Here is a 19,124-nt window from a genome sequence, read left to right as displayed (position 1 = left end):
GCTCCAAAGATAAAACAAGTTTTGATAGCAGGCATATCTTTGCAAGTACCGATGGCTAATTTTGCTATTTCCAGATCTTGTTTAGCTCAGCAACTAGTATATTTTAGTTTTAAATAACTTTGAATTTGAAAAGAAGTGTGTCTCTTAAAATGTTCAGACAAAAGGAAGGTTAGCAAAAATTGCACCTGACCTTGGAAACTAGAAAAAAATACTTAAATTTCAGTAAAAAATTTAAGTATTTTTGTCTCATAAGCAAGCTTGAAATCCTAAGTTTGTTAATAAGGGGCTTTCTTCTCCCACCTTTATTTTAATGTCTGGTTTAAATTTCTTTGAAAGCAAAGCATTATTTAAAGCACAAGTGCAAATAAATCTTGAAATAACAAATCTCTAAATACAGAAAAAAACCAAAGTTTAAATCACTTTTGTTTTGGTTTTTTTGCTTATTAATTTAAATAAATGCTAAATTAACCTTCCCCAGAGTAAAAAGCTCTAGCCCAGGACTCAGAGTAGAGAAGTACCTAAAAGATACTAATGCCCTCCTTCTTTCTTCCAGACCAAAATTTTCTGCTGCACATGATTTCACCATTTTCCCCTGCAAAGAATAGAGACTAGACTGAAACCTGATTAGCTCTGATTGTGAATAGTGCAGGATAACATTATTAATGTCTGGAGGCTTCTGCTATACTGGAAAGGTGAAAGACAAAATCAAAAACTTACTTATAATTGAGAATCTAATTCTCAAGAAGTTTTCTGTAACTTCATAATGCTCTGTCTCCATATATGTCTCATTTAATCATCTTTTACATTTTATAAGAGTCAGGAAACAAATCTCCCAAAGACGGAAAGCAAAGGAATACAAATTAAAATTAGAGTTGAAATACTGGTTTGTAAACAGCATAAGGAATTGCAAAGACTACAAACAAGGTGATGGAATTTCTATTTCAGAGGTTGCACACTGAGGCTACCTAACTTCTGTAAGTTTCTAAATCTAATACAGAGCCTCAATATAGAGGCTCCTGTCTGACTGAATTGGACTTAAAACATAAAAAACCCCATGGTCAGTGATACAGCAGTGCCTTAATAATTCTAAACTTCAGAAAAGCAGGCAATATGACAAACGATGTATCAGAGGTACCTGTGCACTTCAAAGCACATGGCACAGATGCAGCTACTCTGCTGTTTTGCATCCACTTCTACAGCTCAAGGAAGATGACCTGGAAGAAAAGCATCCCTTTCCACTCACCAACAAGTGCTTTCAGTCTGGAAACACTTACAGGTCAGTCTCTCCCTGAGCTCAGGTGTTGGAGCCATGTCAACCGCACTCTTGCCATGGCAGTTGACCAAGGTGGGATCAGCACCATGGCTCAGCAGGAGGGAGCAGACCTCCACGCGGTTCTTGGAAGCAGCCTCATGCAATGGGGTGAATTGCCAGAGGTCCATAGCATTCACACAGGCACCGTGCTAGCACAGCAAAAACAGCCTTGGATTACTAATAAATCATCTTCAACAACTAAAAAGCTTACAAATTTTAATTTTATTATAAAAATTGTTTCAAATCACTCATGTATGAACACACACACACAAAAAAATTAATTAAATATACCAGTACACACAAAAATACTGTTGAATCTGTGAAAAAAAATTGGAATTTCTGTGTGAGCTGATTTTTGAACAGAAAGATTCAATCCTACTATCAGTCCAAAGAAATTAGATAATGAAAAAACCACATATGCTGTTCCAATAAAGACCTAAAGTTGCTGTCTTCTTAAATGACAATATGATGTTTGAAACCTGTTACTAGTAGGAAAAGAAAATTACTTTTCAACTCTTATATAGACAGTTCATATCCCATCTAACACATCTACATCAACAGCAATTACTTTCCATCCTTCTGCTTACCTTAAGCAGCAGCTCTGTAACCTCATAGTGTCCATAAGAACATGCATTATGAAGAGGCACAAGACCACTGCATGGAGGAAGAAGGCAAATGTCAAATTTTTTTAAAGGGGCATTTCTAAAGGAGGAGGAATCTTCTCGCTACTGGGATGAAAAGATCAAATTAAAGTTAAAATATTTAAATAGTTAGAGATTTTAAAATTAGGATTTACAAACTAATAGGAAAATCTGATTTCCCAAACAACACACTACTTAAGAGTGACATAAAACTTGGGGTTTTGTGGCTTGGTTTTTGGAGGGTTTTTTTGTTTTGTTTTTTTTGGTTGGGGTTTTTTTGCTTTAACAGGCCACAGATGTTTAATCTACCATTAAGACTAGCATTAACTGGCTTTGACATGATCTTTCTTGAAGCTATTAAGGAGGAGGGAAAGTCCCATTCCACATTCAATTTCCTCACCAGTGTTCTGCTTCTGCCTAAATAGCAACTCCTGTTTAAAATGCTATGTGAAAGGCAAAACTCCCCAGACAACACTAACATAACTCCTGGGTATTTTATGAAGATATACAAATATCCATAGAAAGCAGGTACAAATTGCCACTCTAGACTGTGGAATGACTTGATTTTCCCCTATGTTTTACAGTACAACCTATTTAACCGTTCAAGATACTTCTAAGAGAGTCCCTGTAATTTTTGTAGACCTATATTACTCCAGGCCATACTTAAAAATGACACTAGTAAAGTAAATAACAAGGATTTAGTCACAAGCACAAGATGCAATAAAAGTCATGCACTGAAAAGGAGATATGAGATGGGCAATTACTGCAGAGGAAAAAATGAGTTTAATTCAAGCCGCACTTGACTCTAGTTAGCTACATTAGTTATGGCTCAACAGATCAGTACATGTAATACATAAAAACTATAATTAACCCCATAATACCTATGAAAAACACAGGGGGCAATTCCCAGCACAATAAAACCAACTCAGAGAGAATTAGGACAGAAAGTATCAGACAGCAATTAAATAAACTTAAAATTAAGGTGGATGTTCTCAGAAGCAGCAACACATTTATCACAGTAGAGGAGAATTTGTTTGGGGGAAATTCTTCAGACTGTTTTTCCATCATTACTTTTCTTAATTACAACCTATGGATGCACATGTGAGACACAGAGAGACTATCCGTTCCACAGGGCAGTCAAAATGATGCCCCCTTCCAAAATTATAATCATCTCAAAGGACTGAGGGCTTCAAGGCCTGTCAGGAAAGACAATTACTGCAGCAATGCAACTGGCCACTTCTGCAGCATTCCCTCCCCTTCCCTCTTCCAGCACAACAGCTGTAAGGGAAAGACTGGTGGAGAAAGAGCCTTGGCTGGGCTTCTCTTTGGAAGTAACTAGAAGTGGTGACTATTTTGAAAATACAGAACAATTCCTAAGCACTTTCTCTGAATTGACTCCATTGAAGAGAACCTAAGACTTCTATAAAATCAATAGCCTAATTTAGCTCCTTAAATGAAAGTGACAGTTATTTATAGCCTATCTACTTTTAAATTATATATGAGTAAGAAACAGGAAGGTTAAACAAAACACCATACTGATTCTAAATGTGTGAAGGTACTAAAAAAAGTGGGAGCTTACTAGGACATTAGATGTTTCTAAATATTTTTGGGTTTTTTTTAAAGTTCAGTACAGAGTATTGAAAGGTTTTCCTTTCTCTGTTTGCTTTTCCTCCCCTCCTGCTCCACCTCTGAGTTTAAGTTCAACTTAACTACCTTTCATACATTCCAAGCAAATTGTTCAAAACTCATTACAGTATCTGCACTGGAATTTTCCACCAACTGATGCTGAAACTTCGGAAAGGTGCAAAATACCTTCAACTTGCTTAAATAATGGTGGATCTACCAAAGTAAGTATTATATAGAGCTTTACAGTAGGACTTTTGTGGTTTATTCTTTGTGGGGTTTTTTTGGGGGTTGGAGGGAAGTTGTTGTGTCTTCTGTTTTGGTGTGGGGGAGGTTGTGGTGTGTTTTGGTTTTCTGTGGTTTTTGTGGAAGTTTTTGGGTGTATTTTTGTTTTTTGACTTGCACAGTATGTCATTATGCATTTTACAACAGTACTGTTAAAAAAAGCCATTGGGGTAAATGGAGAGATGAAAGAGCTACAATTAGTGAAACTTCAAGAGATGAAATACACTTGCAATAGTTTTTGAGAGAAAGGGAGGAAAAAGGAAGAAACTAAAAAATTTAGAATCTCTTCTAACACTAGGCTGGACTCAGCAGAATACGAAAATACAGGAAGTGCCTCAAGTTTGCAACTAGAGACAACACACACACATCTTACTTCTATGGATTCTGAATACAAAATGCATGCCTTTAACTGGGAGCCCCAGTTTCTACAACATTACAATTAAGCCTTCCAATCCAACTGTCATGGAAATCATCTTCTTAGAGATCAGAAATGTATGGCTGAGAATACCGCACAGCACGTATCATTTCAGATTTCTGAGTGCTGTGCACTCTGCTGGTATCTTATGTAACTACCACCCTTAATGCAAAAACAGAATAGCCTCTACTGTATCCTGATTTTTGCTGTCACCTTCAATGAAGATAGATCTACAAGAACCACTAGGTTGGGAGCACATGAGCATTACTGATGTTACTTGGAATTACATACATATATGTGAAACAGGATAATGAGACCACAGATAAGTTTTTTAATGCACATCTTTGACTAAGCCCTTGGATCTTCTCCCCATCACCTTTCCAAAAATAATGCTGTTAGTCCATATTTCAAAGGGTAGTCTGTGATTGGAAGCAAAGATCAAAGTTTGGAAAAAATTCTAAAGGTGTAAAAGAAGACTTAAAACAAGTGCAATCACAATTAATCTGAAGCACACTCAGATTATGGAAGCAAATATTGTGTTCTTAGACCACTATTTGAGATTATGCTGCAACATGAACCAAAGAAATATTTCTTTTTTTTTTTTTACTAATACAAAACCACTGCTGCAATCAGGTAATAAATCAATTAATTTTACATACCCTTTGTCCTTTGCATGTACATCTGCACCATGCTGAAGCAGAAGCTGGACTATGCGAACTCTGTTGTAGCCAGCTGCCAGGTGTAAAGGAGTGGACTGCAAAACAAAAAATGAAGAATGTGAGTCATCAATCTGAAGTTCTGTATTTCCTCCCATTAAAATACTCTTAGTTTATCCTATACATTCTGCCAAGATAAGTTAAAGTACCCTTCTGTGATTAGCTGAATTAAGAAATACACAGCATGTGCAGGCCCCTCCTTTTGTCAACACAAAACAATATGCCGTAAGGTGGGTAAGAATACAGGCAACCCCCTAGGGCAATTACAGCCTCTTAATTTAAAGCTAATTTTAAAAATCATTGTCATCATTCTCATTTCTGCACCAAAAAAGTATCCATTCATGTTCTGTACTGTGCTGTGGTAAGACAAAGAGCAAATTGTACGCAGATTGCAATTTCCTGCAAAATACAAGTCTGCAACAATAATGCACCTTGCTGCATAATAACAGAGTAATAACACCTTTCTCCACAGCTAACTCGTACAAATTTTAATGGAAAGCTTTTGAGTTGACACCAGTAATTCCCCTTGAAGTTTATTCTAAAAAGCTTTTTATTATGAAACAAATTTTGCGTGCTGTCTCAGCCTGGGGGAGACTGCATTTTTACAAAAATGGATGATGCTGTTTCCTCTTTTCCAAGGCTGAGAAGCAGAGAATTTTAAAGGGATCTTTGTTACAATTTATTTTGTGGCATGCAACCAAATGATACTATTTTCTTACAGTAAAACCCCACATATAAAGCAGTTTGAAACATGGGAAAGCTTACATATCTCACTGTATTATGCCAAGTATAGATTTACTGTCAGCATTAAAACGTATTACAAGGGGAGATGTCACATTTCACTATTATCAAGAGGCTAAAGAACAAAAAATCAAGACAAATGGTCTCATCTGTGACAAACAGCAACAAGTACTATATACCCATAAAAAGCACGGATTTTCAGGAACACATATGTAATATGTCCATAACTTGGGAGAAGTCGTATTATATTTTACTGAAGTCTCAACACTTTGCTACTCTGCTTCAGAAAGAGAAACCACTCTGACAATTACCAAGTGTCCTATGTAACATATTGAGGACACAGGCTGTGCTATCAGAAATTATAGCATAGGGTATCTCTTAGAAAAACATCTGGGAAACTCAGTAATTTTAAGTTTCCATAAGACCTGTCTTCAGAATTACTTGTACTCAAGATAAGGACCTCTAATGAAGATCCCCAGAGTGTTTCCAAGATACAAAATAACAGTTACAACATGTCCAACTTTTTAGTTGTTTGACTATGCAAACTATTTGAATTTATTACTCTGTTTAAGACTTCTACTACTGAATTAACAACTTACACTGATCTAGAAGGCAATATATTCTTTTTATATCTGCCCCTATTGTAAAATAACTGTCTTCGGCATATCATAAACACTAATGAAAATGTGGATAAGGATGATGCTGCTATTGACGTTAGTAGAATATTTAACTACTGTTAATTCTGACAGTTGCCTTGACTTGGTTACTGAATCCAGTTTTATCAATTGAATTAGTAATCCAGAAAACTTAAAATTAATTTGAAATGGACTACAGAAAACTCTGTCTATTCAAAGGTCTAGACTCTGGAGAAACTGGAGCCCAGCATCAAATATTGGAATGCTGCAGGATGCCTTAACCTCACTACATTTAGACTATGCCTATTCTTCTCTGAGTGCCAGTTCTAAAAAAATGATGACAGACTTCCAGATCCTTTACTCGTAGGAAACATTATTAACAGAGATGTTCTCAATAGACACTTAACTCCAGAGTCTGGGTCACTCCTTAAAATTAGGAGAAAAACTATTATGACTCAGGCTGGAACTGTACACTTCGTATTTCTATGTATTTCAGGTTAATAGACCTGCATTTGTCAAATAGCTTCATCAGGAATAACCCCAAAACTTTTCAAGTTTATAGCCACTCAAAAAGTAGCATAAATTAAGCAAATCAGTGTTAACCCAAATCTTCAGACAACTTATATCCTTGTCTTTCAAAAAGATGAGCTACTTCCTTCTCCACTTGAGCAAGAGCATGCAGACACCCCAGGCCTGTGTATCTTGTCTTGCCCAGCATACCAGCAATTATTTATCTGCAGCCAGGCACCTGACATTTGGTGTGATTGCCTTGCAGCTCACAGAAGCTTCAGCAAAACTGTGTGCCATGCTGCAGCCACCCCTCCACAGAGAATCAACTCCCTGTGCTCATTCCTGGAGACAGGGCTGAGATTTCTACCAGGCAGTGTGCTTCAACACTGCAACTGCAAATATTGCTGGAGAGGCAGGGAGTTAAGAGGACCGAAACACCACTTAACTGATGGACAATATGTGCTTACATATACTTCAGGAAGGAGAAAGCAGGAAAATCCTGTCTCCATGATTTTTAAAAACTTCCCTTCTCATGAGAAAGAGTATTCATTAATACCACAGATGAAATAGGTAAAAATACAAATGTGAAGTTACGATTTCATATGCTAATACAGAATCTAAGTACCTAAAAGATAATATTCTGCTACATGAACCACTCATTACATGACATTACGAGCCCTCAAAAAAAGTGAACAATACAGAGTGATTCTTAAAATGAACATACTATTTATATAGCATGAGGGAAGTAAAAACTAAATACCATTGACAGCAATGTCTACTGCACCTACATTACTTAATATTAATTACTTAACATTAAGAAAACAGGTTTAACTAAGTTATCAATTAACCCCTCCTCCCATATGTTGCAAAATTTGGCAACACTTATTAACAAAAATCCTTAGAGGGCACTTACCTACACATTCACAGTTACCAAGCCAATCACACTGTCTTAACTTGCTAGTGTAATTAAAGAGTATAACTCCATTTTTATAAAGCAAAGTAGACCATCATGCAAGATGCTCATATTATGTGAAAGAATTATGGCAGCTGTAACTGAGCCAAAGCAGGTACTGAGCACTTTAAGGAACATCACTGTACACAAGATGGCAATTGCTGTCAATCAATATACCTACTATTTATAGTAAGGTAGGTGCTTTTGCCTGCAGTCTTGTTGACAATGCGTTGCCTGGGAATACAGGAAATGTGTTATTTAGATTTGAAATTCTTCTCAATGAGCCTTAGGTATTCTTGCACTGGTACATTACAAACAGCTGATTTGAAAATCCCTGTTCAAGGTGAGCTGCCTTGGACTTGCCATCCGCTATTCACCTGCTCCAAACAAATGGGGACCTGAGGGATCTCCAATGCTACAGGCTCTGAGCAGCTTCTGATAAAATCTGAAAATTTTTCCAACAAACTGTCCACAGGCAAGGTGGGAGCACTAGCTCCAAGCACCATCCATTTCCCTTCCTATCTTGTTAGAGAGTCTTCAGCAGCTCTCAGGTGGTAATGCTGCCACTGCCTCAAAAAGAAAGTTTCATTTCATATCCAAAGTACGCGTTTTAAGGTCAACTTTAAACCGAGGGATCTTATGTAACTATCTTATATTATGCATTATCTGCATGATTAATAACAGCTGCAGGAACTGTTTCTAACTCATATTTCCTGTTCTTGTTTCCTATTGCCAAAATCTTTATATAATGCTACCTGATAAAAATCTTAATCTATGTGTTTCTCTCATTCTCAACTTGCCAAAGGCTATTAAAATCAATATTATTACATAAATAATGTCTCATCATACTTCATATTTGTATCACCATAAAGTGATCTAGAATTACCATAAATTCATTCAATTGTCTACAGGAAGGCACTGTCATCACAATAAAGAGGCAACACTGATTTTAACAGCCAGCTCTGGCCTTCACATATGGCTACTCTCATGCTCAGAAAGTCCCCACAGGGATATGCACCAGTAAGGGTAGCTCTTACACAGAAGGGGAAACAAGTAAAGCTTGGCAAAAAAAAAATACCTAAGGATGCTTATTGCTAACTCTTCTACAAAATTCTGCTGACAAAGGACCTAAAAAAAAGAGGGAGGAGACAGCATTTTAAAATGTTTCATGCAGACTTTAATATTTGTGACTTTTTATATCATGTCTGTAATTATCTTCAGGTTTAGTAGATTTGGAAATTGCAGGTTTGCAGCAAACTCCCATTTAACAAATATAGTTCAAAATACCCCCTTTATTCTGTTCAGATCATACTGCCCTTAGAAAGCAATAAAAATACCTTAAAACTCTTGTAGTTTGTCATACAAACTCCCTTCAGAGAACTGTCTCACCTCCTTTGAATTAAGGGAAGAGCACAGGGGTTTTTAATTGCAGAACGGACCTTTGGTTCATAGTTTTGCATAAAACTGTTTTGAAAGATGTCCTGACTTCTGGCAAAGCAAACAACTTTTTCTTTATTGTGTTAGAATTTATGACAGAATCTTTCTTTCCAATCACAGTAGTCTATGCTTGATGCTGCTCCCTTGCAGTCATCTCTAAAATGAACCACATCAATCATGAGGGTACATCAGGAAGACATTGTGGATGCAAGTGGAGTACCTCCTGTCACCACTTTATCATTCTGATTAATGGAGTAAGAAAAAAAGTTGCACCACCACCAATCTTGCAGACACATTCCTAAACTTTTCCACTGTGGAAATGATCAGGCTTTTCCTTTGCTGCTCAGATACCAACTTGCATTCTAATTTAAAGCAGTGCACCCATCTTACACCTTCATTTTAAATCAATATGGAAGCTTAGCTCATTAACATTTGCTTATATTGTGCCAAGACTGGACATTAATACAAAATATTTCCTTCCATAAACACGTATTTCACATAACTCAAAATAATTATTCGATATTCATGCTATAATGCTCTTATACATTTGGTACCACAGAAATAAAGTTCCCTAACCCTGACTGAAGAATTATGCTTTCAATGAGCAGGAAAACGGCTGTGCTTTTGTTCAGCAGGCACATGACTTGTCACCCTAATCATGTAGCTTCTTTGGTCATTTTTTAGCAGTACTGAGTTATTTAAATTCACGATTGATAATTATGCTTTAGGGATAAACTTATAGATGCTGCTTCAGGAAAACAAGCAATGTCAGACTGCTGACTGTAGATAAGCTAGCTGCAACTCCAGCGATAAGCACAGGGATGAAGAGCTTAAACTACTTATATAAAAAATAAAAACTAAACAAGAAACAAACAACCCTACAAACAAACAATTCCCAAAGACAAAAATTACAAAGTTATTAAGGAAGACATTTCTCACTCTACTATTTCCAGTGGTAATTTAACTGCTTCATCAGCAGAATACAGACATTAGTAATTAATTAGACTATTGAACTGGACAGGCTTAGAATAGAAAAATTCTGAAAAACATCATGTCACATATTTCACATACTGCTTTCTAACAGCTAATGACAGGGAAAATGAACTAAATAGCTCATCAATTCCGAATTTGCAAGTCACACAGAATCTTAATTTAGAGGTCTGGTATATCAGATGATCTCTTGGCAGATGGGGGGTGGTGGTGAGGAACCAACTGTTTTGAACTGTAAACCAGTAAAGACAAAACCAGATGGATTACACAGATACAGCAGTGCTAGGGCAAGTATCAATGGGCAAAATTATTCATAAATTTGAGGAAAAGAGTTAAAAAACACAGAAGGAGAAGACTAGAAATACTGTAGATACACTTACAGAATAAGGCCTCACTTGGAAGAGGTTTACTTGGGTTACAGATCAGCTCCTCATATCCAGTAAGTATTCAAACACATTCCTTCTCAGGGGGCTGTACTGTCCAAACTATTGAATGGTTTTCTCTAGTAGAACTGACCTTTGAGAGACAACACAATTTTCTGACTATATGTCTGCACTGCTAAGACCACATTACAAGGGTTGGCATCCACACATTAACATAGTGACTTGTACTGCAACTTGGGATAAGTGTTGACAAATAAGGGGGCAAGAGATTTATGAGAGAAAAGCCTTTTCAACCACCTACATGCCTAGGGTAGTACAGACAGGATGACAGGCATGATCCTGCACAGGAGGAGACAAAGTAAGTGGAGTGTCTCCATCTCAAGGTTAAAAGAAGGTAGAACAGGAAATCACAGAATCAACTAGGCTGGAAACGACCTTTGAGGTCGAGACCAACCTGTGACCAAATACCACCTTGTCAACTAGACCATGGCACTGAGTGCCATACCCAGTTTCTTCTTAAACAGCTCCAGGGATGGTGACTCCACCAGCTCCCTGGGCAGCCCATTCCAATGACCAATCACTCCTTCTGTGAAGAAATTCTTCCTAATGTCCAAACTAAACCTCCCCTGGTGCAGCTTAACGTTTTGTCCTCTTGTCCTGCTTCTGGTTGCCTTGGAGAAGAGACTGACCCTCACCTGGCCACACTGTCCTTTCAGGAAGTTGTACAGTGATAAGGTCTCTTCTGAACCTCTTTTTTTCCATGCTAAACAACCCCAGCTCCCTCAGCTGCTCCTCACAGGATCTGTGCTCCAGACTCTTCATCAACCTTGCTGCCCTTCTCTGGACATGCACCTCAACCTTCTTCCTAAACTGAAGGACCCAGAACAGGGCACAGCAATCAAGATGTGGCCTCAGCAGTGGCGAGTCCAGGGCAAGAATGACCTCCCTGGTCCTGCTGGCCACACTACTGCTGATACATACCAGGATGCTGTTGGCCTTCTTGGCCGTCTGGGTACTCTGCTGGCTCATATTCCGCTGCTGTCAACCAGAACCCTCAGGTCCCTTTCTGACTGGCTGCTGTCTCCTGCCTGTAGAGCTGCAGGGGGTTGTCATTACTTTAAGATACAAACCTAGAAGCAATAACTAAGGGGGAAAAGGGCTGGGAGAGATACTTATAATCTTTAAATAGGAACACCATTGATGTCCGAAGGATTTTATAAATAGCAGATCCCATAAATGGGACGCCATTAACCTCTGACCTCCTCCAATACCAGAACTAAAATGCAATACATCCTCCCTTTCCCAAAACTCTTCTTGCATATATCTCAAACACCACTTGACAAAACAGTTCCACAGAGGATGTGCCAGAAAAACTGAGAACACTCCTCACAAAACCAAGTATTCTCAGGAAAGTGATCTTTATAAGAATCTCTTCCATTTCTACATGCACATGATGAAGGTGTAGCTGGGAATGGAACTGCAATGTGAAAAAGAAATTCTGGGACTTTCACCATGAAGTAGCATTTGTAGTTTTCCCAGATTCAGAAGCACAGAATACATCTCTGGCAGCTCTCAATGACACAGGGAGAGAAATTTTGAAGTGGATTATCAGAGAAGTAGAGGAGTATATGCTGTTTCTTTAGTGATAGATGCTGAAATCTGAGGGAATAGTGGCTTGCTGAGCTACATAAAGAAAAAATTGCAGTAAAGATCCACTCTCCTCTCCTAATGGAATGCAGCTGATGTTATTTAACACTCAAAAGAGATGGCAGAACACTACACAAAAACTACTTAAAGTATCATGGTGTCCAGTCCACCCATTTTTGTCAAGTTGAAGATGCACATTGAATCACCAGGGAACCAAAACTGCTGGTTTGTTTTTTTTTTTGCTGCTGCATTCTCTTCATTTACCACTTGCTATGAAAATCTTTATAGAGTCATACAATATACTGAGTTTCAAAGGACCCATCATTGACTCCAACTCCTGGCCCTGCACAGGACACCCCAAGAATCACACCAGGTGCCTGAGAGTGTTTTTTAGGTTGTGGCACCCAGAACTGCCCCCAGCACTAGAGGTGAGGCTGTCCCAGTGCAGAACAGAATGGGACAATCCCGTCCCTTCCCTGGTTGTGCCTAATGCCCTGCCAGGACAGAGTTGGCCCTCCTGGCACAATAACTCACATTCAATTGCTATTCACCAGGACCCTCAGCTCCCTTTCCACAGCACTGCTCTCCAGCATCTCATTCCTCAGTCTATATGCACTTCAATGTCTTTCCTACCACAGCCAATTAGCAACCTTTCATTTCCTTTTCTTTTTATCTATCATATTATTTTTACTACTTCTCCTATTCATCTTTATGTGTTTACATTGCTTCTCTACCTTTCCCTTCCAAACAGAAACTTTCCAGGCTTCAGTTCATAACATTTTCACTTTATTAAGAAATAAATTAATTTGACCATTCCCTCTATTAACATGGCTTCAAATCAGCACTTCACTCATTTTATTGAAACTGTGGTCAGAATAAACTATTACGAGCAACACTTGCATATTGACTGAATTTCAGCTCCAGTGCTGAGTACGAAATAAATATTTATACCTCCTATTTTGGAATTTAATTACAACACAAAATACAAAATAATTAATAAAATTAAACATACAAAATACTCTTTTTGCATTGCAGTGATAATTTTCAAATTTTCGAATTAAATTAATAATAATCCAATCAAATTATAATCCAATCAAATAGCCTTCACTATTCCTTTGAAGAGAAGCCTTGCAAAATACAGGGAAAATGGCAGAGAATTTATCCTGTGATTCCAATTGAAAAGCAATGGTTATTAGAATATTAATATTCTAAAGAATTTCATCTGTAAGAAACAAGTTTCTTTTATAAGCAGTTGCATATAATATTAGTTGGAAAAGACTAATCAAATCACCTTGATTTTCTTGTTCATGAATGACACATCCATCATCAATTACAATGCCTTATTCTGGCATTTTCCTCCCGTTTTATCCTTTATCTGCTGCCTGCTCATCAACTTAAACAATAATTTTAGAAATGGTGATGTAAATACATCTCTCTTTGCACAATAAGTATTTGTACTTCTTTTCATTTAGAACGAAACTGATCACGCTAAATTATCCACACAACCTCTGAAGTCAATGATGGGGTTGTATGAGCAAGTGATAACTGCTGTGCTGGGAGAAATCAGAGAGGCAGCAAAAGCAGAAAACACAAGGGCTTTGGGTGACCTAAGAGGTGATATGTTTAGATGCTATCAGTGACTCTTCTACAGACAAAGTGCCTAGGAAGGCCACTTGAAGCAAAACCTTTCAGTAGAAACTGTCTTTAACAGCAGCCATAACACCCTCTGATTCAACTTATCTACAGAGGAAATGCTTGCTAAAATAAGCTAACATGAGACACCAACCTTCATAAAGTGAAGCTATGAAAAAATTGGCAATTTTTTAAAAATAACCAATTTTAAAAACAAGAATTGGTAGATGAGAAAATTATGTCCTTACAGACAGCATAAAAGCTACTAACGAAGATAATACTGGAGATGCTTTGCTAATACATGCCTTCTACTGGGAAGAAGCCAGTATGACCAACAGCAGTTTAAAAGAGTTCACTAGAATTAAGAGGACATTCAAAAAGCTGAATTTACAAGCTGGAGAAAAACACAAGGACCACAAACTCCAGTGGTTTAGAGGTAAATATAAAAGTAGACAGACTAAAACAGTTTAAGTAGTAACTGGTGCAATTAATTCAAATCAGACATAACTTCTTGGAACCCACTAGGAGAACAAGATGCACCAGCCAGTTCAGTGGGGAAAGGTGATGCTAGGGCAAGAAATAGACGTTTTATAGGCAAGAACGCACTGTGAAGAAGCAAAGGAACTTTTTCTACTGTATACATCTTAGAAGAAACAGTAACTCTTATTCAGGAACCTGATGAGTGAGCATGTGTGTACTTGGGAGCATGGAGAAGCTTGGCAAAGCATCTGTCTGAAACTAAATTAAGCATAGAAGATGTAGTCATCCCCATAACCACAAACATCAACACGTAACAAACATCAACAAATTCCTAGGACCTAACTAGATCCACTCTAGAGAGCACAAGAGAATGAAACAGGTGAATTACTAGTTGTACATGACCTTCAATTAAGATTATTTTGGTATGGAAAGACACAGAAGTTAAAACCAATCATTAATGCACATTTTAGGGAACTACATACAGCCCTGTAATCTCGATGTCTATAGAAGCTAAAATAAATATAATAACAGCTAGAATTAGTGAACACTCACATAAAAACAATCTGCTTGGGTAGAATCAAATACTGTTAAAAGAAGTTCCACATTTAAAACTTGGGTTTTCTGAAGCAGACAACAAGCACATGCATAAGGGTAAGCCATAACTGATACAGGTTACAATGGGGGTACTCAACAGGTTTTTTAACTAAATCCTCAGCAAGGGTTTATTAGGAAGGTGATGTTAGGTCCTCAGGTGGCTGCATAACAGCATGCGGTGGCGGGAAACACTGTATAACTAAATGACAGATGTCACAACAGAAGGAGGCCACAAAGTACACTAATACCACACTCAAAAGCAAAAAGCAACAAGAAAGCAGATCAGTTTACTTTTCAGTACTTCTTAAGCTCATATGCAGGGATTTTGAGAGGAGAGTGACATCAAGCACAGAAATATCTCTTATAGCATTCACTATAGTCAACCACATACAGAAGTCAAATGCTCTCAGTCCCTGGATTGAACTGCTGCATTTCAATTCAAAACATAATCTCAGCAAGCTCTGTGAAGGAAAGGGCTCCACTCTTGAGATCACAGTAGAAGAAATATCATTAGTACTTGGCTTCTGGATGCTCTATGAGCTGTTAAGAGCCCAATCCAGAACACAGCTTTTAGTTAACGTGCATAAAATATTATATGGCAGCTCTGCCCAAATCTGCCAGTTTTATTTGTCTTCTCTTGACAAGAGATGGATAATAGCCTAATGTGGGAAGTCATCTGTGTGAAGCTAATCATCAAATGGAAAACAGTTCCAGTATAAAATCCCCCCATGTCTTCAATACATTTGAGGTTTCCTAAAGAGCACATTAACTAAGATCTAACAAAGGAGACTTCCTGAATTCTAGAGAACAATAGAAAGAGAATGATGATGGAGTAAGCAATTTCTTTCTAATCCTTTCATGCACAATTTCTGTTCATGGACATTATAGAGTACACTTCAAATAATAGGTAAAGGGATATTCACTGAAATTTTTTAGGGAAAATATTTAAGATCTTTAAAAAAAACCTTAAAGGCAAGTAGATTAGTTTTACATTTAATTCAAAAGGTATCATTTTTGGATACAAAAGGTTTTAAGCGACCCCACAGAATTAAGCCAAATCATCTATACCATACAAAGTCTGCAAAAAGATTCTTGTGTTACACACTTTGACCATACTTGGCAGATGAAGTAAGACAGGATAAGAGCATAAGAAAGTGCGTAACTTGTCACTTTTTCTAACATACACCAAGTCTGAGATCTATCTTTCTCTAACAAATAAAGTGGTGTTTTAAAGGCAAAACACAGTTATGACCATTTCTGAATGTGCTTTTTACATATATGGCATTGGACACCACTGCCCAAGGCACAACACAAATCTTATGAAACTTGCTTTGTAATCTTCCTGTAATGTTGCAAATGTCACTTTTTAATTTTTTTTTTTTTTTTTACAGTACATCATTCACTAAATACAGAAAAGACCTTCAATTTTGCGTGTAGGACTTGATTTAAAGTATTTGACTCAAATATTTGACCTGGTCTCGTGAAAGGTGTCCCTGACCATGGCAGGGAGGCTGGAAGTAGATGATCTTTAAGGTTCCATCCAAGGCAGAACATTCTGAGATTCTATTTATCAATCTACCAGCTCACACTCCTAAATATAACCTTGATATACATGTGTTTCATGAAACATGTACAAGATCAGTACCAACAAAGACAGCAGCGTGCAGAAGCAATCAACCCAAGCTAGCTTTATACTAGCCAACATCTGTGGACACTGCTGAAGGCTCGTGGGGAACCTAATCTGTTGGGTTTTTTTCCCCCAGGCTGTTGACTTTTCACAACTCCAGCCTGAATCTTTCCCAGGCTGAGGGATCTTTCTCAGAGATAAAACAAGTAAAGGTAGAAAGAAAACACAGATAGACACCTGGTGTTGACCACCAAGTCAACAACGTGTCTCGTGATATTTTGCAGAATGTTTTCAATGAGCTGTTGCCTCCTTTGACCAGTTTTCTACTTTGTTTTTCGCTATCTCCCTTAGATATATGCCATGACTTTTCAATAAATCGCTCCTTCTTGCTGCTTGGAAGAGGAGTCGTGTGGCTGTATTCTTTTGCTGCTTCCTACCTTCACAGCAACAAGCATCAGTTAACAGCCTGTGTGGTTATCACTTATTTTGATAACTGCAGTTGCACAGTGCACAGTGTAATTGCGTATCAGGAAATTCCTGGCAAATTTTTGCACAACCACAACTGTAGAACCCAAAATCTGCACATTCCCCACCCACAAAACTGAGTCTATCGCACTTAATCAAAACCAGACTAACATTTATGTTAGTAAACAGTAAGTGAGCAGATTTAGCAAGTACTTGTCTATCCAGTTACTCTGAAATAACTGTTTTGGATTTGTAGAGCTGTCTTTTTACAAATGACATTTCATTAAACCATTTCTAATATGTTAGTTTTATTAGATTAATGAAGGAGAATGCACTCATTCTGAACCAAGAATAATACACAGTTAACTGTTATTCTACATGATTCCAGTGCTCCTCTCCTTTGCATTAGTTACATTTTTTTAGATAAGCCTTAAGAGCAGAGACTGTATTTACAAGTCACACAAACAGTGTATACCAGCAGAAGAGTCCATAAAACTTTAAGAAAGATGAAATGTAAACTGTGAAACTAGGTAAGACATTACATGTGACAAAAAACTCCAAATGTGTGAAGTCCACACTGTCATTCAGATATACCCCTGGACATGACAAGGCCTTACATAGGCTATCTGTTCACAAGTCTTTTGATCAAATAAAAAGCTTTTGTCTGTAGAAAAGTAGAATCTTCCCAATACTCAAACAACTTTTTTCATTGTACATGACATAGTTTCTTGCAAAATATATTCCACACCCATCTGAATATAATCTCTATGACACAAATTTACAGAACAAACAGACCTATGGATTAATGTGTAATAGTTTCCATTTTTATTCCACCGCACAAGAAAAATGCAAAGAATTGTGAATGTTTACAGTTTCATTACCACACAATGTGTTCACATCTTGCAGTACCTGGCGTTTTTCTGCAATCCCCAGCTCTTACAGCCAAGACGATTAAAAGGAAATATAAACCTCTACCCAGGTCTGTAGCCTTAATAACTGTAAAGGGAAAGCTTGTGAAAATGTGGATTGATTGTTCCATACAGACTCAAAAATTGGAAGCTATACCAATTTTCTTTCTAACTGAAGAATTTTCTTGAAAATGGCTGCAAACAACTCGAGTTCTGGATCAGGGGTTGGCAAATTCACTGTCCTGGTTTGAAGGACAGGGGTCTGCAGATAAAGGCAGAAGTTTTTCTTTGAAACAGAGACTTTAATTCCACTCCCCCCAAGTATTAAAAATGTTTCAATCAAGGCTCTGAAGGCAGAGATAAGGGGGTAGGCATAAAGGCTCTTTTACTAATATATCTAACCGTACAAGCAGAAACAACAGCAGTTGTAAAAATTACCAAAAAACAGAATACATAACTCGGTTCCAGTCCTTTCTTTAGATGCAGGCACGCTCTCTCTGCACTCGGTCTTGGTGCTGCAGACGCAGCAAAGCCCGATATCTGCAGAGAGGCAGGTGGGAGGGGGCGGCAGCGGCCACGCCGGTCTCAGGTGGGAACTGGCTGGAGCAGGCGGCTCCTCGCTCACTGTTTGTGTCTGGGTGATCAGCTGTGTCTGCAGAGGCAGGAGGCTGGAAAGGGGCAGATGCAGGGCAGGTGATCACAGACCATCTGGCTCTCCTGCTTTTGGCCGCATGGCTGCAGACGGGGCGTCTTCCTCTGAGCTTGCCAAAAACACGAGTCCCCTCCGGGAGCCACTCCCACCGACCCCTTTTGTCTAGAGTCATCAGAGATATTGGGTGGAACCCGGCCAGCTCCATTGGCATGATAATGGGAAAAATTCTTTCAATTGACACAGTAATAGAAAAACACTCAACCCCCAACATTATCCACCCCAAATTTTTTCCACGCCAACATGCTACAGCAAATTAAAACTTTCAAATCATATAAATAGTTAGTTACAGGCACAGTATCACATATAGCTCACCCTAGAACAAGGGTCTCCTGTTTGATCTGGGCAAAGGCTTGCTGTTGTTCAGAGCCCCAGTGGAAATCGTTCTTCTTGCGAGTGACCAGGTAGAGAGGGCTCACAAT

General features: G+C 38.1%; 1 protein-coding gene across 2 annotated transcripts in view; it reads right to left on the bottom strand.

Annotated features, from left to right (window-relative positions):
* The window catches only part of TNKS (tankyrase), a 142,221-nt gene that overhangs the window by 38,997 nt on the left and 84,100 nt on the right, over positions 1–19,124 (bottom strand). For both annotated transcript variants that reach the window (XM_079305369.1, XM_079305368.1), the window contains exons 6-8: positions 4,936–5,030; positions 1,900–1,966; positions 1,275–1,461 (exon numbers count right to left, since the gene is read on the bottom strand). In XM_079305369.1, coding sequence (XP_079161495.1) covers positions 1,275–1,461; positions 1,900–1,966; positions 4,936–5,030 — 349 coding nt within the window. The remainder of the gene's footprint in view (positions 1–1,274; positions 1,462–1,899; positions 1,967–4,935; positions 5,031–19,124) is intronic.

Source organism: Erithacus rubecula (assembly GCF_903797595.1).
Source record: "Erithacus rubecula genome assembly, chromosome: 5".
Lineage (NCBI taxonomy): Eukaryota > Metazoa > Chordata > Aves > Passeriformes > Muscicapidae > Erithacus > Erithacus rubecula.
This window is presented reverse-complemented; position numbering and strand designations above follow the sequence as displayed.